General features: G+C 39.7%; 1 protein-coding gene across 2 annotated transcripts in view; it reads left to right on the top strand.

Moving 5' to 3' along the window:
• The window catches only part of glt1d1 (glycosyltransferase 1 domain containing 1), an 84,911-nt gene that overhangs the window by 20,861 nt on the left and 44,227 nt on the right, over positions 1–19,823 (top strand). For both annotated transcript variants that reach the window (XM_080208356.1, XM_080208355.1), the window contains exons 4-7: positions 2,949–3,000; positions 8,233–8,269; positions 13,709–13,765; positions 17,247–17,342. In XM_080208356.1, the coding sequence (XP_080064482.1) occupies positions 2,949–3,000; positions 8,233–8,269; positions 13,709–13,765; positions 17,247–17,342 (242 nt within the window). The remainder of the gene's footprint in view (positions 1–2,948; positions 3,001–8,232; positions 8,270–13,708; positions 13,766–17,246; positions 17,343–19,823) is intronic.

Below are 19,823 nucleotides of genomic sequence, written 5' to 3'. Positions count from 1 at the left end.
GAACCAGTGAATGTTCAGAAAACATATTACAAAGATACAGCATAGACTGGATGGGCTGATCAGCCTCTATCTGTGCCATATGAATCTGGCATTCAATAAGGCCCCATACAAAAAGTTATTACATAAAGTTAGGGCTCATGTGCTTGAAGTTAATATATTAACATGGATTGAGGATTGGTTATTGACAGAAATCAAAGTAGAAATAATCAGACCATTTTCTGGCTGTTAGCAAAACACTAAGGCTACATGCTTGGGCCTTAGCTTTTTACAATGACTAAGATGAGGGGAGTGAGTATCTAGGTTTGGTGACAATATAAAGTTAGATGGGAAATGAGCTGTGAGATGCTGCAAAGGAATATAGGCAGTGGGCAGAATTCTTCCATCTTGGGACTAAGTCCCATGGAGGGATAGAAACATGAAGTACTTCCCGCCACAGAGGCCGGCGGGGAGACATGCCAAATCTTCTGACCTTGACTTATTCATTATGCAACCAGATGTATGCGCCATATTCTGTGGCAGGCTGGCTTAATTATGCATTGTCTGCAATCCTATCTGGGTGCCATATTGGAAAGGAGGTCAACATCACTGAACCAATACTGAAGAAAGAAGGTGGATCTCCTGGAAATGAAGATACATCTTGAGGAACAATCTGAGGCTGGAAGATGGACCCACTCCAGGACACCAAATATGGGAAGTCCACTTTCTGTGGTGGTCTGGCGTCCAGGGTTGCCATCAGTCTCCATCCTGAACTCCAGAGGCAGCCTCAGGCATTGTTCTAAATGCATTTTGCATCAGTGTGTTTTCCATTGGCCCCATGGAGAATTGGGCATGGATGGTGAGGCCATCGTCTGCGTCCCTTTGGCGAGATGAAAATGAGTGACACGCTGGCCTCCAGTGGATTTTCAGATCCGCCATGGAGGACCCCTGCAGAATATTTTGAAGGAAATTAACACTGATAATAAACCAATTTTTGAGCCACCCACCAAATTCTTTCCCTCACCCACCATTGAACCCACTGATAAGAGCAAGTGAATTTCACCCAGTGAGTGGGCAAGAACATGGCAGATGAAATTTATTGTCAAAGTGTGAAACTGTTCACTTTGGAAGGAAAAATAGCGCAGCCAATGTTCTTTTCCAATGGTGAGGAGTAGTGAAATGTTGGTATTCAGAAGGGCCTGGAGTGTTATTGTACATACATCACCAAAATGTTAATTTGCAGGTTCAGCAAGTAATTAGGAATGCAAATGGAATGTTAACCTTTATTAGATAGAGAGTGGAATATAAGAGTAAAGCAATCTTACTAATGTTTTAAAGAGTCTTGCTGAGTCCACACCCAGACTACTGTGTGCAGTTTTACCTGATAATGGATATATGTGTCTTGGAGAAACTGCAACAAAGAGTCACTAGACTGATTTCTGGGATGAGGGAAGTGTCCTATGAGGAGAGGTTGAGTAGATTAGGCCTATTTTCCTTAGAATTTAAAATAATAAGAGATGGTTTATTGATTGTATAAAACCCTAAAGGGCTTAATAGGATGGAAGCTGGGAGGATGTACCCCCTGCTGAGGAATCTAGAACTTGGCGTCATTGTCTTAGAAGAAGAAGTTGGCCATTTGAGACTGAAAGGAGCAGTTTCTTCACTCCAGGGGTTTTGGATTTTTGGAATTCGCTACCCCAGGAGTCAATGGATGCTCATGGAATATTTCAAGACAACGAATGACAGAGTTTTGGATCATAAAGAGATGCGGGGATAATGCATGGAGATGTAGATGAGGTGGAAGGTCAGCCATGATCATACTGAATAACAGAGTTGGCTCAGTAAGTGGCTGATGGTTTACTCCTGCTCTTATTTCTTACGTAATTTATGGAACCTCTCCTTGGGACACCATCTGTTTATCCACACATGAAGTGCCTTGGAACATATTTGCTGCATTAAAGCTACTCAGTAATTAATTTATAATGGTTCTCGTTACCAGTGAATTCACTGGAACTCCATAACTGGTATAATGGACTATTTAGGTTATTGCCAGACGTGTTATTGTGAACCTTTTAAGCTGCTCCTTCAGTTCTTCAATAATGTGCATCGAAGCATATTATTCACAAGTTATGTAATTACTACAAAACTACACGCTATCTCTGTTTATTACAGACAAGTTAATGAAAATTCACATTTGAGTATAGCATTCAGAAATGAAGTCCCATTTCAGTCTCCATGCATCTTTGTGTTAATGGAAATAGCAATCTGCAAGCAATGTTTCTGTGACATATAAAATTTACCATTCGGAATGTTGCATCTTCTTTCAATAAAATTATTTCAGCAGTTGCAATTCTGTGCCATTGCTATGAATGCATATGATGCTGAATTACAAGTCTCATCAAAGTACTGTTGGAAATAGTAATTATTTTTTAAAAAGTCATGATCTGGTTGATGGGACTGAGAACTATTGAAATAATTAGCCTGGTCTAACAAAGCTATCAAAGGCTTAGTTCATCACAGATTGTATCTATCTATGTGTCATCACAGATGGTATCTATCTCTGTGTCTTCCTATTGACACCCACTGGTTGTGTGATGGATATTTTTGTTAAAGTCGCTAGAAAGTCATTGGTATTATGACTGGAGGCTTATTAGTGGAGCTCTGTGCTCAGCATACACTTTGATTAAACAGCTTCATTCTCAGCAGATTTACATGATTGCAGTAGAAATTCCTTCAGCCACTTTTGTCTCATTCAGCTGCCAGGAGATGATTTGGATTTTATTAAAGATAACCCCTGGAGCTGTCTATAACTCTGCAGTTTTGATAATTAAATTTCCTATCTGTTTTCTCACCTTTGTTTTTGAAGCATGACTTTTTATGATTTCTAGCATCCATTTAGTTCAAGATGTTGAAATGATGTCTTCATGAATCCTTTTTTAATGTTCCATTTCTGAAAACTTTTTAATTGTCAGGTTTTTGGTGGCATTCACAGACGAGCTGAAGAAAACAGCAGAGCAGCATTGGGTACGTCCTGTAACCGTGATTTGTATTTATTTGTTCTGTTGGGTTGCTTACAATTATTTTTAAGTTGAACTGCATGAGATGCAAGTAAGATCGCTGACTGTCGTGCCCTTGTCATCTTTGTGAACAAATACACCACCTGGGGTAATTATCATTTCTATGCATTCCCCATAATTAAATGAATCAAAGAATCATAGAATCCTGCAGTGTGGAAGGAGGCCATTCAGCCCGTCGAGTCTACATCAACCACATTCCCACCCAGGCCCTATCGTCATAACCCCTTGCGTCTACCCTACCTGGTCCCCCTGACTCCAAGGGGCAATTTATTATGGCCAATCCAGCTAACCCACACATCTTTTCGACCGTGGAAGGAAACCAGACTGCCTGGAGGAAACCCATGCAGACACGGAGAAAACAAGCAAATTCCACACAGCCAGTCAGCCAAGGTCAGAACTGAACCTGGGTCCCTGGCACTGTGAGGCAACAGTGCTAATCACTGTGCCATTGTGCCACCCCAATTATGATTAGATACACTGGCCAGGATTTTCTGGCCTTACCTGCTGTTGGAATCTTGGTCAATGGCTGACTCACTGCATCTCCTATGGCAGGTTCCATCAGTCAGAAAATTTGGCCACTGTGCCAAATAGTCCAACCTGATTCATTCTTTCTCCCAAGGAAAAGTAGCATAACAAATTTGAGTAATTATGGGGAGGTGCTGGCCTAGTGATATTGATAGTGACTAGAGTATTGATCCAGAAACTCAGCTAATGTTCTGGGGACCCGGGTTCGAATCCCACCACGGCAGATGGTGGAATTTGAATTCAATAAAAAATATTTGGAATTAAGAATCTACCGATGACCCTGAACCCAGTATAGATTTTTGGAAAAACCCATCTGGTTCACTAACGTCCTTTTAGGGAAGGGAATCTGCCGTCCTTACCTGGTCTGGCCTACGTGTGAGTCCAGAGCCACAGAATTGTGGTTGATTCTCAACTGCCCTCCAAGGGCAACTAGGGATAGGCAATAAATGCTGGCCGGTCGGCAACGCCCATATCCCATAAATTTTTAAAAATTGAATAATAATTTCAATACTGCTTAATATCCTATTTGGTTGGAGTTGGCTCTTCCAGTGTTGTCAATTTAAGTATTTCCCTTTCCTTCCTTTCAAATACAGTTTTACACAATTCCTTATTTGTAGAATTCTGGCAGCCATGCCCCCTTCCTTCACTCCTCCCCCCCAACTCTTCCTACATTGATTCCTTCTGAGCTATAGTTTCCACAGGCAATTGTAACCAACCACCACCATCTCATGTTCTCTATGTATGACAACAGACAGTGAGTTGTAACAGATTATTTAATTTCAGGCCATTAGAACTAATCCTGATTTGGTGTCCCTTTTGCACAGACTTTTCGCCAAGGGTCATACTGACAGGAGTAGGCCATTCAGCCTCTCAAGCACTGTTCACCCATTCAGTGAGATCATGACTGATGTGTGGCCTAATTCCATATACCTGCCTTTGGTCCATATCCCTTAATACCTTTGCATAACAAAAATGATCAATCTCAGACTTGAGATTAACAACTGATCTAGCATCAATTGCCATTTGTAAAAGAGTCCCAAACCTCTTACCGTCCTTTGTGTATAAGGGTGGCACAGTGGTCTGTGCCAGGGACCCAAATTCAATTCCGGCCTTGGGTGACTGCCAGTGTGGAGTTTGCACGTTCTCCCTGTGTCTGCGTGGGTTTCCTCTGGGTGCTCCTGTTTCCTCCCACAGCCCAAAAGATGTGCGGGTTAGGTTGATTGGCCATGCTAAATTGCCCTCTAGGGTCGGGAGATTAGCAGTGTAAATACATGGGGATATGGGGTGGGATTGTTGTTGGTGCACTGTAGTGTCAGGGGTATTAGCAGGGTAAAATGTGTGTGGTTACGGGGATAGGATCTGAGTGGGATTGTTTTTGATGTAGGCTTAATAGGCTGAATGGCCTCCATCTGCACCGTATGGATTCTATAATTCTGCGAAGCACTTCCTAACATCTCTTCAGAACAGTCTAAAAACAGTTTTTAGACAATGCCCCCTAGTTCTAAAAACTCCAACCAGTGGAAGTAGTTTATCTTTATTTACCCTGTCTTTTCCTGTTAATACCATGAAAACTTGGATCAGGTCACCCCTTACCCTTCTAAATTCTAGAGAAAATTAGATCTAATTTGCATAATCTCCCCTCCTAACTCCTGAAGTCCAGGTCACTAGGTAATAATCCAAAGCCAAAAAGCTATTGTCTTTTTTTCCCAGTGCCTTCAGCCACAAGAAACAGGAGCCATTTTTAATTATGTTGCCACTGCCTCCACAGACTTATAATATTTTCCCTGTCAACGTATTATGGATTGTGAAGACTGAACAAACTAACAAGAATATTAACCTGCTGACTCCAGTTAGTTAGAAAATTTTCCAGTTTAAGTGGCGTTTTAAATTGACAGTTATGTGTGCTTGTTTCAGGTATTGCAAGTAATGAGTGGAATAGAAGCTTCGGTATTGATATTAAAGCTTTGAGGAACTGGAGTAGATATTTTATTCTGCTTATTTAAGCAGAATATCAAATTGTATTTTACAGCACACCAGAAGCAAGAGTAAATAATGTGGCTAGAATATAGCAAAAATAACGACTTGAATGTAATGTGAATATATCTGTCGCCAGGCACTGCAATGATTATGTCATTACAAGAGGCAGTTTTAGCATATTCATAGCTCATTTCCATTTCACAACAAGTAAACATCATCCATGCGTACTTTCAGAGGTCTGTTCTCCAGAATTTAAAGTCTACAGAAAATCTTATGTTGTATTCAATGACTAAGAATTGTCATGTCTGAAGCTATGGGACAGAAGTGTTCAGGTGGCAGACTTCACCTGAAGTGACTCACTGCCACTACAGACCGAGCTATTCAAATCCTGACAGATAGTTCTATCAGACTGGGCCTGTTGAGTGGACCAACAAGAGGGAAGAACGTACTGGACCTTGCCCTCACCAGCCTGCCTATCACAGGTACATCTGTCAATGGCAGTATTGGTGACCACCACTACACTCCTAGTGGGGCCAAAGTTCACGCTTCACACTAAGCATACTGTCCTTCATGGCACCACTGCCATGTTAATTGTGATAGATTCAGAACAGTACTTGCATCTCAAAACTAGACATCCCTGGGTCACTTGGTCAAATGCTGCCTTGATGTTGAGGTCAGTCATTGTCACACCACATCTGGAATTAAGCTCATGTCCATATTTGGATACAGGCTGCAATGAGGCCTGGAATTGAATGATGTTTGGTTTTGGCCAGGACAGTGGGCAGTTTATTTGTACGTGCTGTTGATAGCACTGTTCATAACACCATCCATCACTTTGGTGATTGGGAGGTGTTTGGTCAGGTTGGATTTGTATTCTGCTTTTTGTGGACATGATGCACCTGAACAATTTTCCACATTGCTGGATGTTCTAACATTTCACATTGAGGCCAATCCCCCCTCCTGCTGCCACCTCTGGTGGGTCAGTGTTGTCCGTGGAACAGGACATAACCAGAAATGGTGATAGAGGAACCTAGGACATTGGCTGTAAGGTACCATTTGGTGGGTATGTCTGCGTCAGGCTGTTGCTTGATTTGTCTGTGAGACAGTTCTCCCAGCTTTGACACAAGTTCTCAAATAATTGTGAGAAAGACTTTGCAAGGGAACCTTGACTGGTTGTGTCTTTGGTGTGTGTCTGGTGCATGATTGTCCATTTAATTTGATTCTTGCTGAAATCTTTTGTCACAATTAATACAACAATATTACCTTCTAGGTCACTTCCAAAGCCTATTAAGAGCCAATTACATTGTAGTGGGTTTGGAGTCATATTGAGGCCAGACAGATTAGTTCAGGCCACTGTGTTAACTAGTCCAGTAACATAACCTATACATTACAGTAGTCTCTGCTAACTGTATGTTCCATGAAGGATCCGAAAGCAAATAATTCTTGATTTTTCAGTTTAGTTAGCGATTATATATCATTTAACTTTCTTCTGCCAAACTTATTGAAAAGTCATAAGTACATTTTTTTATTTCTAATTGTTACAGATTAACTTTGAGAGCCAAAATACACATATTAGATAACCTCCCAAAGGTAAATGCAACATATATTGCAATTCTAAGCCATGCAGGTTTGAAATCTGGTTCCCGCAAAGTTAACTGATCTTAACCAGGGCAGCTAGAAAATGCTGAAAATAACAGCAGCTCTGGCAGCATCTGTAATAGGAGATACGGCGTTAATATTTCGAAGCAAGGACCTTTTTTTCTCTCCACTGTTGCCAGACCTGCTGAGTATCTCCAACGTTTTCTGTTTATATTTCAGATTTCCAGCATCCTTAGGACTTGTTTCGGTTTTACTGGCTATTAACCTGAATCCCTTATGTTATGGCAAAGAACAATGTTTTTTTTGGCTCCTCGTTGCAATGACCCTTGTTAAATATTCTGTGAGGAGAGGATGGAGTTTAGCCGTGATATCTTTTACAGTAAAATAGGTATTCATCACTTGCTGTCTTTGTTCTCAGATGAAAAGTAGCTTCTTTGGTGAGGTATCATAGGTTTTTCTGGCGCTGAATCCCACCAGGAATGGAGGGGTAAGGATGGAAAATTGGAACAAAAAAATTCTTCCGTTAATGGCAGACATTTAGTGCAATCGATTGCTAAAGGGATTTCAGCAAAGTTTATTTAGAGAATGTAGGCTAAGATTATTTCTCAGCACTTGTCAACTTTAATCTTAAGATTTTAAACTGTTTTACTGTCTTGTGGCTGCAACAATAATGAAAGGTGCATTTTGAAAAGGACAAATTTTAAAATTCTTTTAATATTATTACTCAGTGCATCTGGAGGGGTTTTGAAGTTGGAACTGTACATGATTAGTTAAGGCTAATTCAGGTAATTGTATTTGGTTGTCATTTACCAAGTTAAGGGTAGTCCTCAGAAGACTGAGTATGCCCTAATTTATTGTATTGCATCTAACAAAGCTCTAAACAAGCCCACTGCAATTTTTCTCATGCGTTTTGTGCTATTTTAGACTAGGAGGTGAGTCAAACCTCCTTTTCTGTACTGTATACATGTATATAAAAAAGCAGCACTTACATCCTTTTGTATGCTTGTTTTTTTGCCAGCTTTTTCAGATGTATTTTTGGAAATATTATTTATCTTGTATTTTGTTTTCTATTTTTAAGCCATTCGCCAGCAGTAAGATTCATGTGCAGCCTCAAGGTAAGGTGTAGAAACTGCTTCATTTCCAGGATTGTTGGCTTTTTCAGGAGAGTGCTCTGAACTTCATTGCTTTTGCATCATGTCTTGTTGAAGCTTTTTTCAATTTAAAAGTTTTATCCACCATATAAGTATGTGGGCTTTTTTTTTGCGTGAAGTACTTTGCATGTTCCACTCAGCTTCTTCAGGACTAAAGGTTATCCACAGTGTCAAATATAAATTCAGCGCATCTCTCAGAGAGCAAAAGACAGTATCCCACTCTGTGATTTTTAGTGGGCTTAAAATTACCTCCCTTAAAAAAAAACTGTCATGTCTTGTCAAAGCATTTGAGAAATTAAATTTGATTACATTTGGTTATCATTAACAACAACTGTTGTTATTGCAGTGCTTTTGTTACTCTAGTTCTTTATAATCCTTTCACTTGAGTGTGTCACTGTGAGTTGACATGCTTACAGTTCCCTATGAATGCTATATCAGTGCAACAAATACAAATGAGATCAATGGCTGCAGCAGTAATGGTGCTAAATATCATCTTTGAATGGATTTATTCTGAAGACCTTGATAACTAGAATGAAGGTTAATTTTGCTAATTCACCCAACTGCATTTGTGGATGGGGAAAAAAGAACAAAATGTGATACTTCCTCGTTAGATTTATGCAATGCTTTTGTTTGGATTAAAAACCTTTCCGTGTTCAGGTTCTTCAGCTAAATGGTTTTGTTCACTATAGCAATGCCTGCTTGTGGATGTGTGAATATTTAAGATTAAATAATGTGCCATTACCATACTGCAAATGCTGTTTGATTAAGGCACACTTTGTCTGTAGTCTTGAAGTGCCACTCATTTGCCAGTCAATATAATTATTCCCCCTGCAATGATTCTGGGCCCCAGGTATTCCTGGGCAGTTGCCTACCATAGACTTTCAGACTATATCTCAGTGCGTACGCAACTACTCATTTTCTCAGGGCCAAAATTCATGTTTAGCATATAAATCAACCACATTTTTCTGCTAAGAAATGCTATATGCTCAGCCAGAATCGGCTTCAATTTTTTACCTCAAATGTTTTATTCACCCTATAAGTCTGCGGCACATGGCGTCAAGCAGGCAGTACGGGCTGTATTGCCAAAAAAAGTGAGAAGGTTTAATACGCACCTAAACAGAGCAAACTAATGTGTGGTGAACAAAGAACAGAAATGGATCCTCAGGCAAAAATAATGAAGTATAAAGCTGGTTTCAAGATAAAAGTCATAACATTTGCTAACTCATAAAATAACTGTGCCGCAGCAAGGAACTTCAGTGTTAGTGAGAAACTGGTGCAAAAACGGAAGAAGAAATCTGCTCTGAAGCAGGTGCCCAAGACCAAATGTTCCATTAGAACAAGGACCAACCACTTGCCTAATCCTGAGAAACGTGTATCAGACGGATCCTCAAATTGTCAGAATGGGTGCATCGTCACCAGAAAAAATGTGTATATATGAACACTTAGGTGGGTAAAATCAAACGCCTGGGTCTGGCAAAAATTTCACAGCAACAGCTAGCTGGTTTATCCAGTTTTATAGAACAAAAATATCTAATGTTGCAGCAGAAGACTGAGGTGAATCATAAACTACCAGAGACCTCAGGACCAAAATGACCGTTTTCAGCAATTCTTCACGTAGCAGCAAAAACACAGGTACCAGTTGTGGCACATTGGCAAAATGGATGAAATGGTTTTTAAAATGATTTGTGCTGTCAAAGATATCCTTGCAGAATTAATTCGCTCAATAAAACATGTCACATTGATTTAATGTAAAATACCAGTGTTTTCTTTTCACACCTTTCAAAATGACGACTACCTACACCTACAGCTGTGGTTCACACATTATAATCAGAGTATTAGTCAATCACTGTTTTCAAAGGTATTTTTCTGTGCATTAAAGCTTGATTTATTTACCATGATCTATGATAATATTTTACAGTAGCCATCTACGTCTCTACATAGACTCTCAGTGGTATCTGCAAGTGTTAGAATAGGGCAAAGAAATGTCCTTACAGTGGGACAGAATTTTATGTGCTAAAACTGGTTAACTTTTTTATTTCCATTCCTTCATGCGATGTGGGCAACACGGGCTAGGCTAGAATTTGTTACCCATCCCTAATTACCCTTGAGATGGAGCTAGTATGCTGATTCTTGAATCATTGCAGTATGTGGTAGGTACATCCACAGTGCTGTTTGGGAGGGAGTTCCAGGTGTTTGGCCCAGCAACAGTGGAGGACCGTTGTTTAGAACATGTTTAGAAACAGTAAGAAATCACTTAGTGTTTGCTTTTCTTATAGGATGGTGGGAAGCTGATAATGTACTGATGTTGAGGTTCAATATTATAATATCACAGTTAGCTATGAGGTGCAACTGAAGGTAGTGAGGGAAGGCAGATTATTGATTGTCTGCAACTTCCAAAAGATACTGCTCTTTGCATCTGCAGGTGTACCTCGAATGGGTCTGAATCTCAGTAGCTTTGCAGCACTCAGCACTGCATCTGCTTTTGTTTTCTGTATGGACCTGGTCTTCAAATCAGCAGTGTCATCATCACCAGCCATTTTGACATCCTTCAGGATATCTGTCATCATCCTGTTGTGACCCCTGAAATCAACCTGTGGCATACAAGTTTGTTTCATCCCTTTCTCTATTGTAAGTTAAGCTCACCATAATTGTTGCAGATCTAGCTGCAGCAATGTGCAAAGCTCCTTCAACACTTCATGACTGAAACTTCTTAAGACAAGGATCTTGAGAAAGGTCTCAGAATATGGACCTGGGTGGATGTTGCCTTCTCAACTGGTTTTGCCATAGAGTCTGCTTCTCCTCTAGCACTGTGTGATCAGTCTAGCCTTCCTTACACTCTCCTGGTGTTTCCCTTCCTTCAGCATGATATTCTGGAAAGTAAGATTCACATTGGAAATTCAATTGTGCAGCCTTTAAGGTACAATCCAACGCTCCCCAAGGATATTGTGCAATGTGGGCCGTGTATCCAGGAAGAAAACCTCTTCAGCATTTGCCCCCTGCATTGTCTGCAATCAGTCCCAAGCCAATGACCAAAAATCTAAAGCAATTCTGAAAAGGGAATGAGTTGCATGGCGTTAATCCAATATCTTATTACTGTGACTAATTTGTGGTAGAACGATGGATTACACTTCTAAATCACCAAGTTGCTGTTACCTGCAGTTCACCTTTAATGTAAAAAATATCCCATGGCTCTCCAAGAGGGAAAAAAAGACAGCTTGGAGATGGGGGTGTCAAGTGAATGACTGTTTCATTGAAAGGTGGTTTTGAGATGTTTTTAAAGAGCAGAACTGCAGAGATTTTATGGAGCGATTTCCATAAAGTAGGAGGTGGCTCAAGACTTCACAAAAAGTGGAACAATGAGAAGACAAATGCACAAAAGACTGGATTTAAAGGAAGGACTGGATTTTAAGGGAGTGTACTATATGACTGAAGGAAAATGCAAGGAAAGAACTAAGTCACAGAGAAATCTGAAGAAAGTTATGGAGGACCCTTATCCTTCAACTCCCAAAGCATTGAACTTGATTTGGCTCAAGGTAGAATGTGTAACATAGCTTTCGACAAGTTCAAGGTTTTGGAAGGTGATGTCCAGAATGGAGAGCATTGGGGTAGTCAGTTCTAGAGGTGACAAATACATCTACAAGAGTTTCAAGTGTGAAGGAATTGAAGGAGCAATGGGTTGCGCAAGAGGCAAAAGAAGCAAGTGGATTTTTTAATGGAAAGAATATGAGATCCGAACATGGTGTAAATGGTCTAGTTCTCTCTGATATTGGCCCTGATTTTGCCAGCACATCCGTCACAAAATTGAGGCAGGCGAGGCTCACAGAACTGCAATCCCCATTGGCATCGCGTGCGATCTAATGCACCTCGGGCGAGCTGTGCTGATAAATCAGGGTCTATTCTATTGTCCGGAGGAGAACAAAAACAATGTCAAAGAAACAGAGCTTGTCTCGGACTGAAAATGGTGACTTAGGTCTGTTTAGTGGACCATGTGGATATTGGACTATTTAAATAGCCTGACTTAGTTGGCATTGAACTGTGGGATTCCCCAAGCAAATACTTGTTGATGTCCAAATAGAGTTCGGTGATGTGGGCAACATTCAATTGAAACTAATTTTTCCAATTATCTTAGCAGGAGTGTTAAGTATTTATTTTAAACTGAATAGAATCTGTGGTAGACAAAAATAAATTGTAGCAATTTGCACAATAATGTTTGGTCATTTTCTCAGCATTTGTATTCAACGCTGCATGATAACACTTCTGTATGTTTTCAAACTATTATAACTGCCCCAAACTCGAGCTAAATATATAAACTAACTCCCATCAGCAGTAATATCTTTAACATTGTGCCTGACTGTAATTTCCAACAATGATTTAGTCTATTAGGTTTTTTAATAAGAAAGACATTATGTTTTGAAGAAAAGATGAAACCAAATCAGGTCAAGGGTTAGGGTATATCAGAACATCTTGCATGTTTTCAGTAACTGGTGGCAACACGAACAACTAATCTACTACCCACCGTGAATTGAAAATCACTTCACTGGACTGGGAAATCAGTCTCGTCAACAGCACTTGTAAATTAGTTGATGACCCTCCTTTATCAAAGGAATGACTTCCCTTAAATGTTCTCTGTTGTGGTACTTTTGAATAAATGCATGCTTTTTCTTTGCATTCCCAACGGGGAGCTTTCTCCACCAGAAGCACACATTGGAAATTCAAGCAAGCACTGTGTACTGCATCATAGCAAGATGACTTAAGTTTTGGGAAATAGTGTGTATCTGAATATCCAATATGCAATCCCAGTTGAAAGTTACCTCCTTAGGTTCTGTTTATCCTCTTGGAAATAGATTTTTTTTGTTGCGCCACAAAAAGCAATGCAATATATTACCATCTTCCTGAAAAGAATTCTTCTTTTGCCTTAACCTCACACAGTTTCTTACGTTTTTGCCCTCATCCGATGGTGCTTTCTGCTCCCTTCATGAGGGTACGAGAATCTGAAATTGTGATTCCATTACACCCACACATTGCTCCCCATAATTGCCCACTGAGAGGGTGAGCTTTTGTGTGATGATATCAATTCTGCCGGCTTGTAATTAAATCTGACAATGCAAAGAAGGAAATCCAGATTTCAAACCTGATCATTAGAAAACCATCTCTGCTGGAACTAACTACCAGAATAATTTATTTTGTTGTTTGTCACTCATCTCTCTAGATTATATAACCATTTTCTTTTCAAAGTAGTATAAAGGCATTCACGATTAAAGGGATAATCTGTTGGATCTGTGTAAAGAGATCTATCCAAATTAAGGAAGGGGATGTGAAGAGAAAGTAATTACGATGAACCGTTCGAATGTTTGTTGAATTGTCTGCTCTTTTCATTCCTTCTCTCCTGATAACGGACTGTAGGTGTTGCGACCAAGCCTTGTGCAAAATTCAAATGGATAGAATTTCTTCAAAATTCAGGTATGATTTATTGATTGCATTGTTAATCAGGATGTGTCTTTTTATTTGATGTAGGAATTTCATGTTGCCTAATATGGTCCTAAAAGTTCTGACTTTAGTGTGAATAATATTGTGAAGTTTTAACTAAACATGGGATGGAGTCTGTTGTTGCTTGGTGACAAATTCACATCCAAGACAGAAAAATTGAGAATGCTATGTGTGGTCTTTAAACTTTTGTGGGCCTTAAAACTGTGACTAATCATACGGGTTGCATGGGCCCGGATCCTCTGAGAAGCAGCACTGATTGTCCGATTGCTGCACCACTTAGTTTTCCCCACCGTAACACTGCTCAGCATTTCTGGCCTGGTTTTCCAAGCTTGGCTTTCCCAGACAAGTGGGACTGAGGGTACTTCCTGAGAACTCCATCATAGTGCTGCAGAATAGGGGAACAGAACGTTCTTCCAAGAATTCCATCACAATGCCATTGAATAAGGGGAAGATAGAACACACCCTCTATTTTATAGTACCAGCTGCCATAAGGTAAGTTCAAATGTCCAGTATGAATGTCAGTGAATGGGTTCTTGAGTGAGTGGATGAATGGGTGAACTGGTAGAGTGGGTGAGGGAAGTAGGTAGGTTGTCAGGTGAGTAGGGTGGTAGTTGGATCTGGTGACAGGTGGTTGAGTGGGTAGTATGGTTGTGAGCATGGTGAGGAATTGTCAGGAGTGAAGTCGGGGGGAAGGGTTTATGTCATTATCCAGGAGTTAAACTTTTTCTGTCTAACATAAAGGCAGAGTGAAAGACAGGGAGATGAAGAATAAATCAACAGAAAGGTAGTTACTGTCTTGAGCAATACCATAGAACACCTAGTCCAACTAGTCTTTTGAGTAGCTTTACTGTGTTCATCAATATGCTACTGTTAATTTTTAAGCTGCCAATAGGTAACAAGTTATTTATTTAATGCAGATTGATTTTATGGTCAGAATGTCTGTTCTCATTTGTCTTATCATCAAACCCAATCTGTTGTTCTTCTTTTTTGCCCCAGTGGCACAGTAATCTAACCATTATCAGTGGCTTGCATCAGCTTCATATATACTATATATATACTCATCAAATCAAATTTATTCCAAGTTCTAACCACTGTTTTCCTTTTCCCTTTATGGTTTCTGAAATCAATGTTTCAATTTAATATATCCTTGAATTTGTGAAGTTCCTAAAATACGTTTTCACGATACTTCTGGGAGAATACATTGATGCTTTTAAGATGTTGTTGGAGCAATTCTGTGAATGTTAATAATCACACTTTGACAAGAGGGTGGGGGGTGAGACAGGTCAGGGTAATTTGATGGCATCCCTCAGATTTAGAATCATAGAATTCCTACAGTGTAGGAGAAGGTCATTTAACCCATTCGACCCTGCACCGGCCACCCAGGCTCTATCCCTATAATCCCACACACTTACCCCACAAGTCCCCCTGACACCGAGGGACAATTTAGCATGGTCGATCAACCTAACCTGCACATCTTTGAGAGAAAGCCGGAGCACCTGGAGGAAACCCACACAGACCTAGGGAGAATGTGCAAACTCCACACAGTGACCCAAAGCCAGAATTGAACTTGGGTCCCTGACACTGTGAAGCAGCAATGCTAATCACTGTGCCACCCACTTAACTGAGTAAGGAGGATTTCAATGGTCCTATGTGCACATTTAACCCAATAAAATTAAGTGAAGTGATGAATGAAGTGTCCTCATTTGTAACCATTTTGAACTATTAATTTATCAAAATTAATGGTTATAGAAAAGTGCAGTATGAAAGAAAATGTGAAAATACATGGCAAGCTTGTTATTACCTATCAAAAGAAAACATGAGTGAATGCTTTGATTGTGGAGCCTTCATTAAAACTCGCTTCTCCATTCTTATCACTGTGGATCACATTGTGTTATATTGATTCAATAACAGTATATTAGAAAACCATCATCCAATTGATATTCAGCTATCATCTTGAGATGAGATCAAAACTCAAATAATTTCTACTTTAGTTAAACCCCATGATTGAGTTATTGAGGAAATCATGGGTAACTCATTCAAAAATGTTACTTTACACATGAATGTTAAAAAAATCTGCCTTAATTTGTTGGGGTAAAAATAAACCATGATCCAGAACCTCAAGATATCCAGTTGGTAGAAGTTAGCAAGCTGTCCCATCATTTTAGATAGTGAATTAAATAGGATTTTGCAGTGCTGCATATAATAGCCAATTATTCTGCCATGATGCACTAAATTTAACCTCCCCCTACAGAACTACTTCATCATGTGCTGGCATGGTTACTATATCATTCTCTAGTTCACTTCGTTTTTAAAACATGTGCTCTCCAGATTTGGAGTTTGCCGGTAGAAAAGAGGATTATTTTCACCTGTCGTTTTATTGACCAACGATGGGAATAGTTCCTGCAGTTTCAAATTGCAGATGACAAAAAGGAAATGTTTGTAAATTGCTCTATGGGAAACATGTGCATGAAGTAATCTCTCATTAGGAGAGAGCAAGCCCAGGAACAGAACTTGGATCAATGCAAGCTTTAAAACCTCATTGCCAGAAAATCATTTGCTTTAATTGATCCTGCTGAAATGCTGAAACTTAAGAACAAAGAACAGTACAGCCCAAGGACAGGCCCTTCGGCCCAGCAAGCTTGCACCGACATATGACGCCTTTCTGAACTTGAGATCTTTTGCCCCTACATGGTCCATATCCCTCTGTTCCCTGCCTATTCATGTATCTGTCAAGATACAACAGCAATTTTCAAGAGGTATCTGCTTCTAACACCTCCTTTGACAGTGTGTTCCAAGCACTTACTGCCCTCTGTGTAAAAAAAACTTGCCTCTCACATCTCCTTTAAACTGCTCCCTTTTACCTTAAACCTGTGTACCCTAGTAATTGACATTTCTACCCTGAGAAAAAGACTCCCAAGTATCCATTCTATCCATGCCTCTCTCAATTTTGTAAACTTCCATTAGATCGCACCTCAGCCTCTGATATTTAAGTGAAAACAAACCAAGTTTTTCCAGTCTCTTCAAATAACCAACTTTCTATTTCAAAAATAAAATGTGACATTCTTGAGTTAATAGTTAATAAATAATCAACTGCTTAAAACGAACCCCTGAGGAAGGAGCAGCACTCCGAAAGCTCGTGATTCCAAATAAACCTGTTGGACTTTAACCTGGTGTTGTGAAACTTCATAGTGTGCCCATCCCAGTCCAACGTCGGCATTTCCACATCATAAAATAAAATGTGGAATGCTGTGGAAATGCTTTTCTTGTCCACCAGAACAACAACATGAAATTAGATTGCTTAGATTTTAAAGCTTTATTCTTTGCAAACTGTGATAATGGAAATATTATATTAATAAAAGTTGGATCCGTATCAAATTGAAAGGATTACTTGGCATTATTTTGTACTTGAAAGCAAAAAAAACAACCTGTCTATTTTATCATATAATGGTTACAGGAATTCAGTGCAAGAACATTGACCCGTACATCTTCCTTTTGGTGTGTGGACTTCGGCGAGTCAAAGATCCCCTCTTTTTAGTGGATGCTTTTTCAGGTATTCAAAATAGATCTCATTAACCTAATATATTAAATTTGTTGACCTCTATGTAATTGCGTTTATAATGATATTCTCTTTACCTCTCGGACATGTGCATTCTGCAATGAATTGTTGATCCTTTTATTAATGACTTTTGTTAATTGAAAGCTCATTACTTTCTGCAAGCGTAATTTATGACTGAAGAAAGACCTTGTAAACTCTAGAAACCTTACCTACTATAATAAATATAATTAATTCAACCAAGAATACTATTTTTGGATGCTTAGTTGTTGCAACTTACTGAAATATAATTCAGTTTAATCAGTTTTTTTAATGTACTAATGAGATTTTAAGCCAAATAACTTCTGCACTTATGTAGACATTTCTACCAAAACATTAACAATGCTTTGTCATTAATAACTGTTGATAAAACGTTTTATCTTTTCCAACTAGACATTCCTTCTGTGAAGGAACTTGTAAGGTATGCAATTAATGGCTGTTAATGAGTCTCATTTAAAGTTAAAAGCACAAAGAAACTTATTTAAGAAGTCAGTATCTTTATATTGTATATATGTATCTTCTAATCGGCTTTTTACAAAAATGTGCAACACAGAAACAGCCATTTTGACTAACCATGGGAACATCCTCCCACCCGACCTTCGCCTAACCCTAACGGCTGTCCTACCTTTCCTTGCTCCCACACGGGTTTGTCTAGCTTCTTCTTGAGCATCTGTGAAATTCACCACATTGTAAATATGGTCTGGGTTATGAGGCTTCTCCTGAATTCCCTATTTATTAGTGACTATCTTTGTATATGGCCCAGAATTTTGGATGCAAGTTTTTTTTAAAAGTTTATATGGAAACCTATATCAATCTTTATAGTGACAAAATTCACTGTCAGAAGCATTTCATCTAAAAAAAATTGAAAATAGTTCAGCTAATTCAAGTTACATTGGTTATGAGTACAGTTTTTGTTGTGTGACCATTAACAATCATAAGGTAGACTACAGGGTGAAAAGGTTGCAGTTTAAAAAGCGTTCAGAATGTAAATACAGGGCATTAATGATTCGACAGTCTATCCTGGCCAGTCTGTATGGATAGTTGGAGTCATGTTGAGATTAAAAAGGAGCAGGTACTGGGGTTCTTGAAAAACATTAAGGTAGACAAGTCCCCAGGGCCTGATGGGATATACCCCAGAATACTGAGAGAGGCCAGGGAGGAAATTGCTGGGGCCTTGAGCAAAATCTTTATATCCTCACTGGCTACAGGGGAGGTCTTAGAGAATTGGAGAATAGCTAATGTTGTTCCTTTGTTCAAGAAGGGTAGCAAGAATAATCCAAGTAATTACAGGCCACCTCGGTGTAGGAGAATTATTAGAGAGGATTCTTCAAGACAGGATTTCCTCCCACTTGGAAATAAGTGGATGTATTAGCAAGAGACTTGGTTTTGTGACGGGGAGGCTGTGTCTCACTAACTTAATCAATTTTTCGAAGAAGTGACGAAGATGATTGATGAGGGTACTGAAGTCCATGTGTCTACATGGACTTCAGTAAGACCTTGGACAAGGTCCCTCATGGCAGACTAGTGCAGAAGATGAAGTCACATGGTATCAGAGGTGAGCTGGCAAGGTGGATACAGAACTGGCTGGGTCATAGAAGTGAGAGGGTAGCGGTGGAAGGATGTGCTTCTGAAAGGAGGGCTGTGACAAGTGGCAATCCTCAGGGATCAGTGCTGAGACCTTTGCAGTTTGAAATATATATAAATGATTTGGAAGAAAATGTAACTGGTTTGATTAGTAAGTTTGTGGACGACACAAAGGTTGGTGGATTTGCTGATAGCAATGAGGACCATCAAAGGATACAGCAGGATATAGATCGATTGAAGACTTGGGCAGAGAGATAGCCAATGGAGTTTAATCCAGACAAATGTGAGATAATGCATTTTGGAAGGTCTAATACAGAGTGAAAGTATATGGTAAATGGCAGAACCCGTAAGAGTATTGATAGGCAGGGGGATATGGGTGTACATATACATAGGTCACTGAAAGTGGCAACGCACATGGAGAAAGTAGTCAAGAAGGCATATAGCATGCTTGCCTTCATCGGCCGGGGCATTGAGTTTAAAAATTGGCAAGTTATGTTACAGTTTTATAGGACCTTAGGCCGCACTTGGAACATAGTGTTCGATTCTGTTCGCCATACTACCAGAAGGATGTGGAACCTTTAGAGAAGGTACAGAAAAGATTTACCAGGATGTTACCTGGTACGGAGGACACTAGTTACGAGGAAAGGTTGGAAAAACTTGGTTTGTTCTCACTGAAGTGACGGAGGTTGAGGAACGACCTGATAGAAATCTCCAAGATTATGAGAGGCATGGACAGAGTGGATAGTCAGGAGCTTTTTCCCAGGGTGGAAGAATCAACTGCTAGGGTGCATAGATTTAAGGGGCAAGGTTTAAAGGAGATGTACGAGGCAAGTTTTTTACGGAGGTTGGTGGGTT

This window comes from Carcharhinus amblyrhynchos, chromosome 20 (genome assembly GCF_965287045.1).
Source record: "Carcharhinus amblyrhynchos chromosome 20, sCarAmb.v2.hapA, whole genome shotgun sequence".
Classification (NCBI taxonomy): domain Eukaryota; kingdom Metazoa; phylum Chordata; class Chondrichthyes; order Carcharhiniformes; family Carcharhinidae; genus Carcharhinus; species Carcharhinus amblyrhynchos.
Note: the sequence above shows the minus strand (reverse complement) of the source record. Positions and strands in the feature narration are given on the sequence as shown.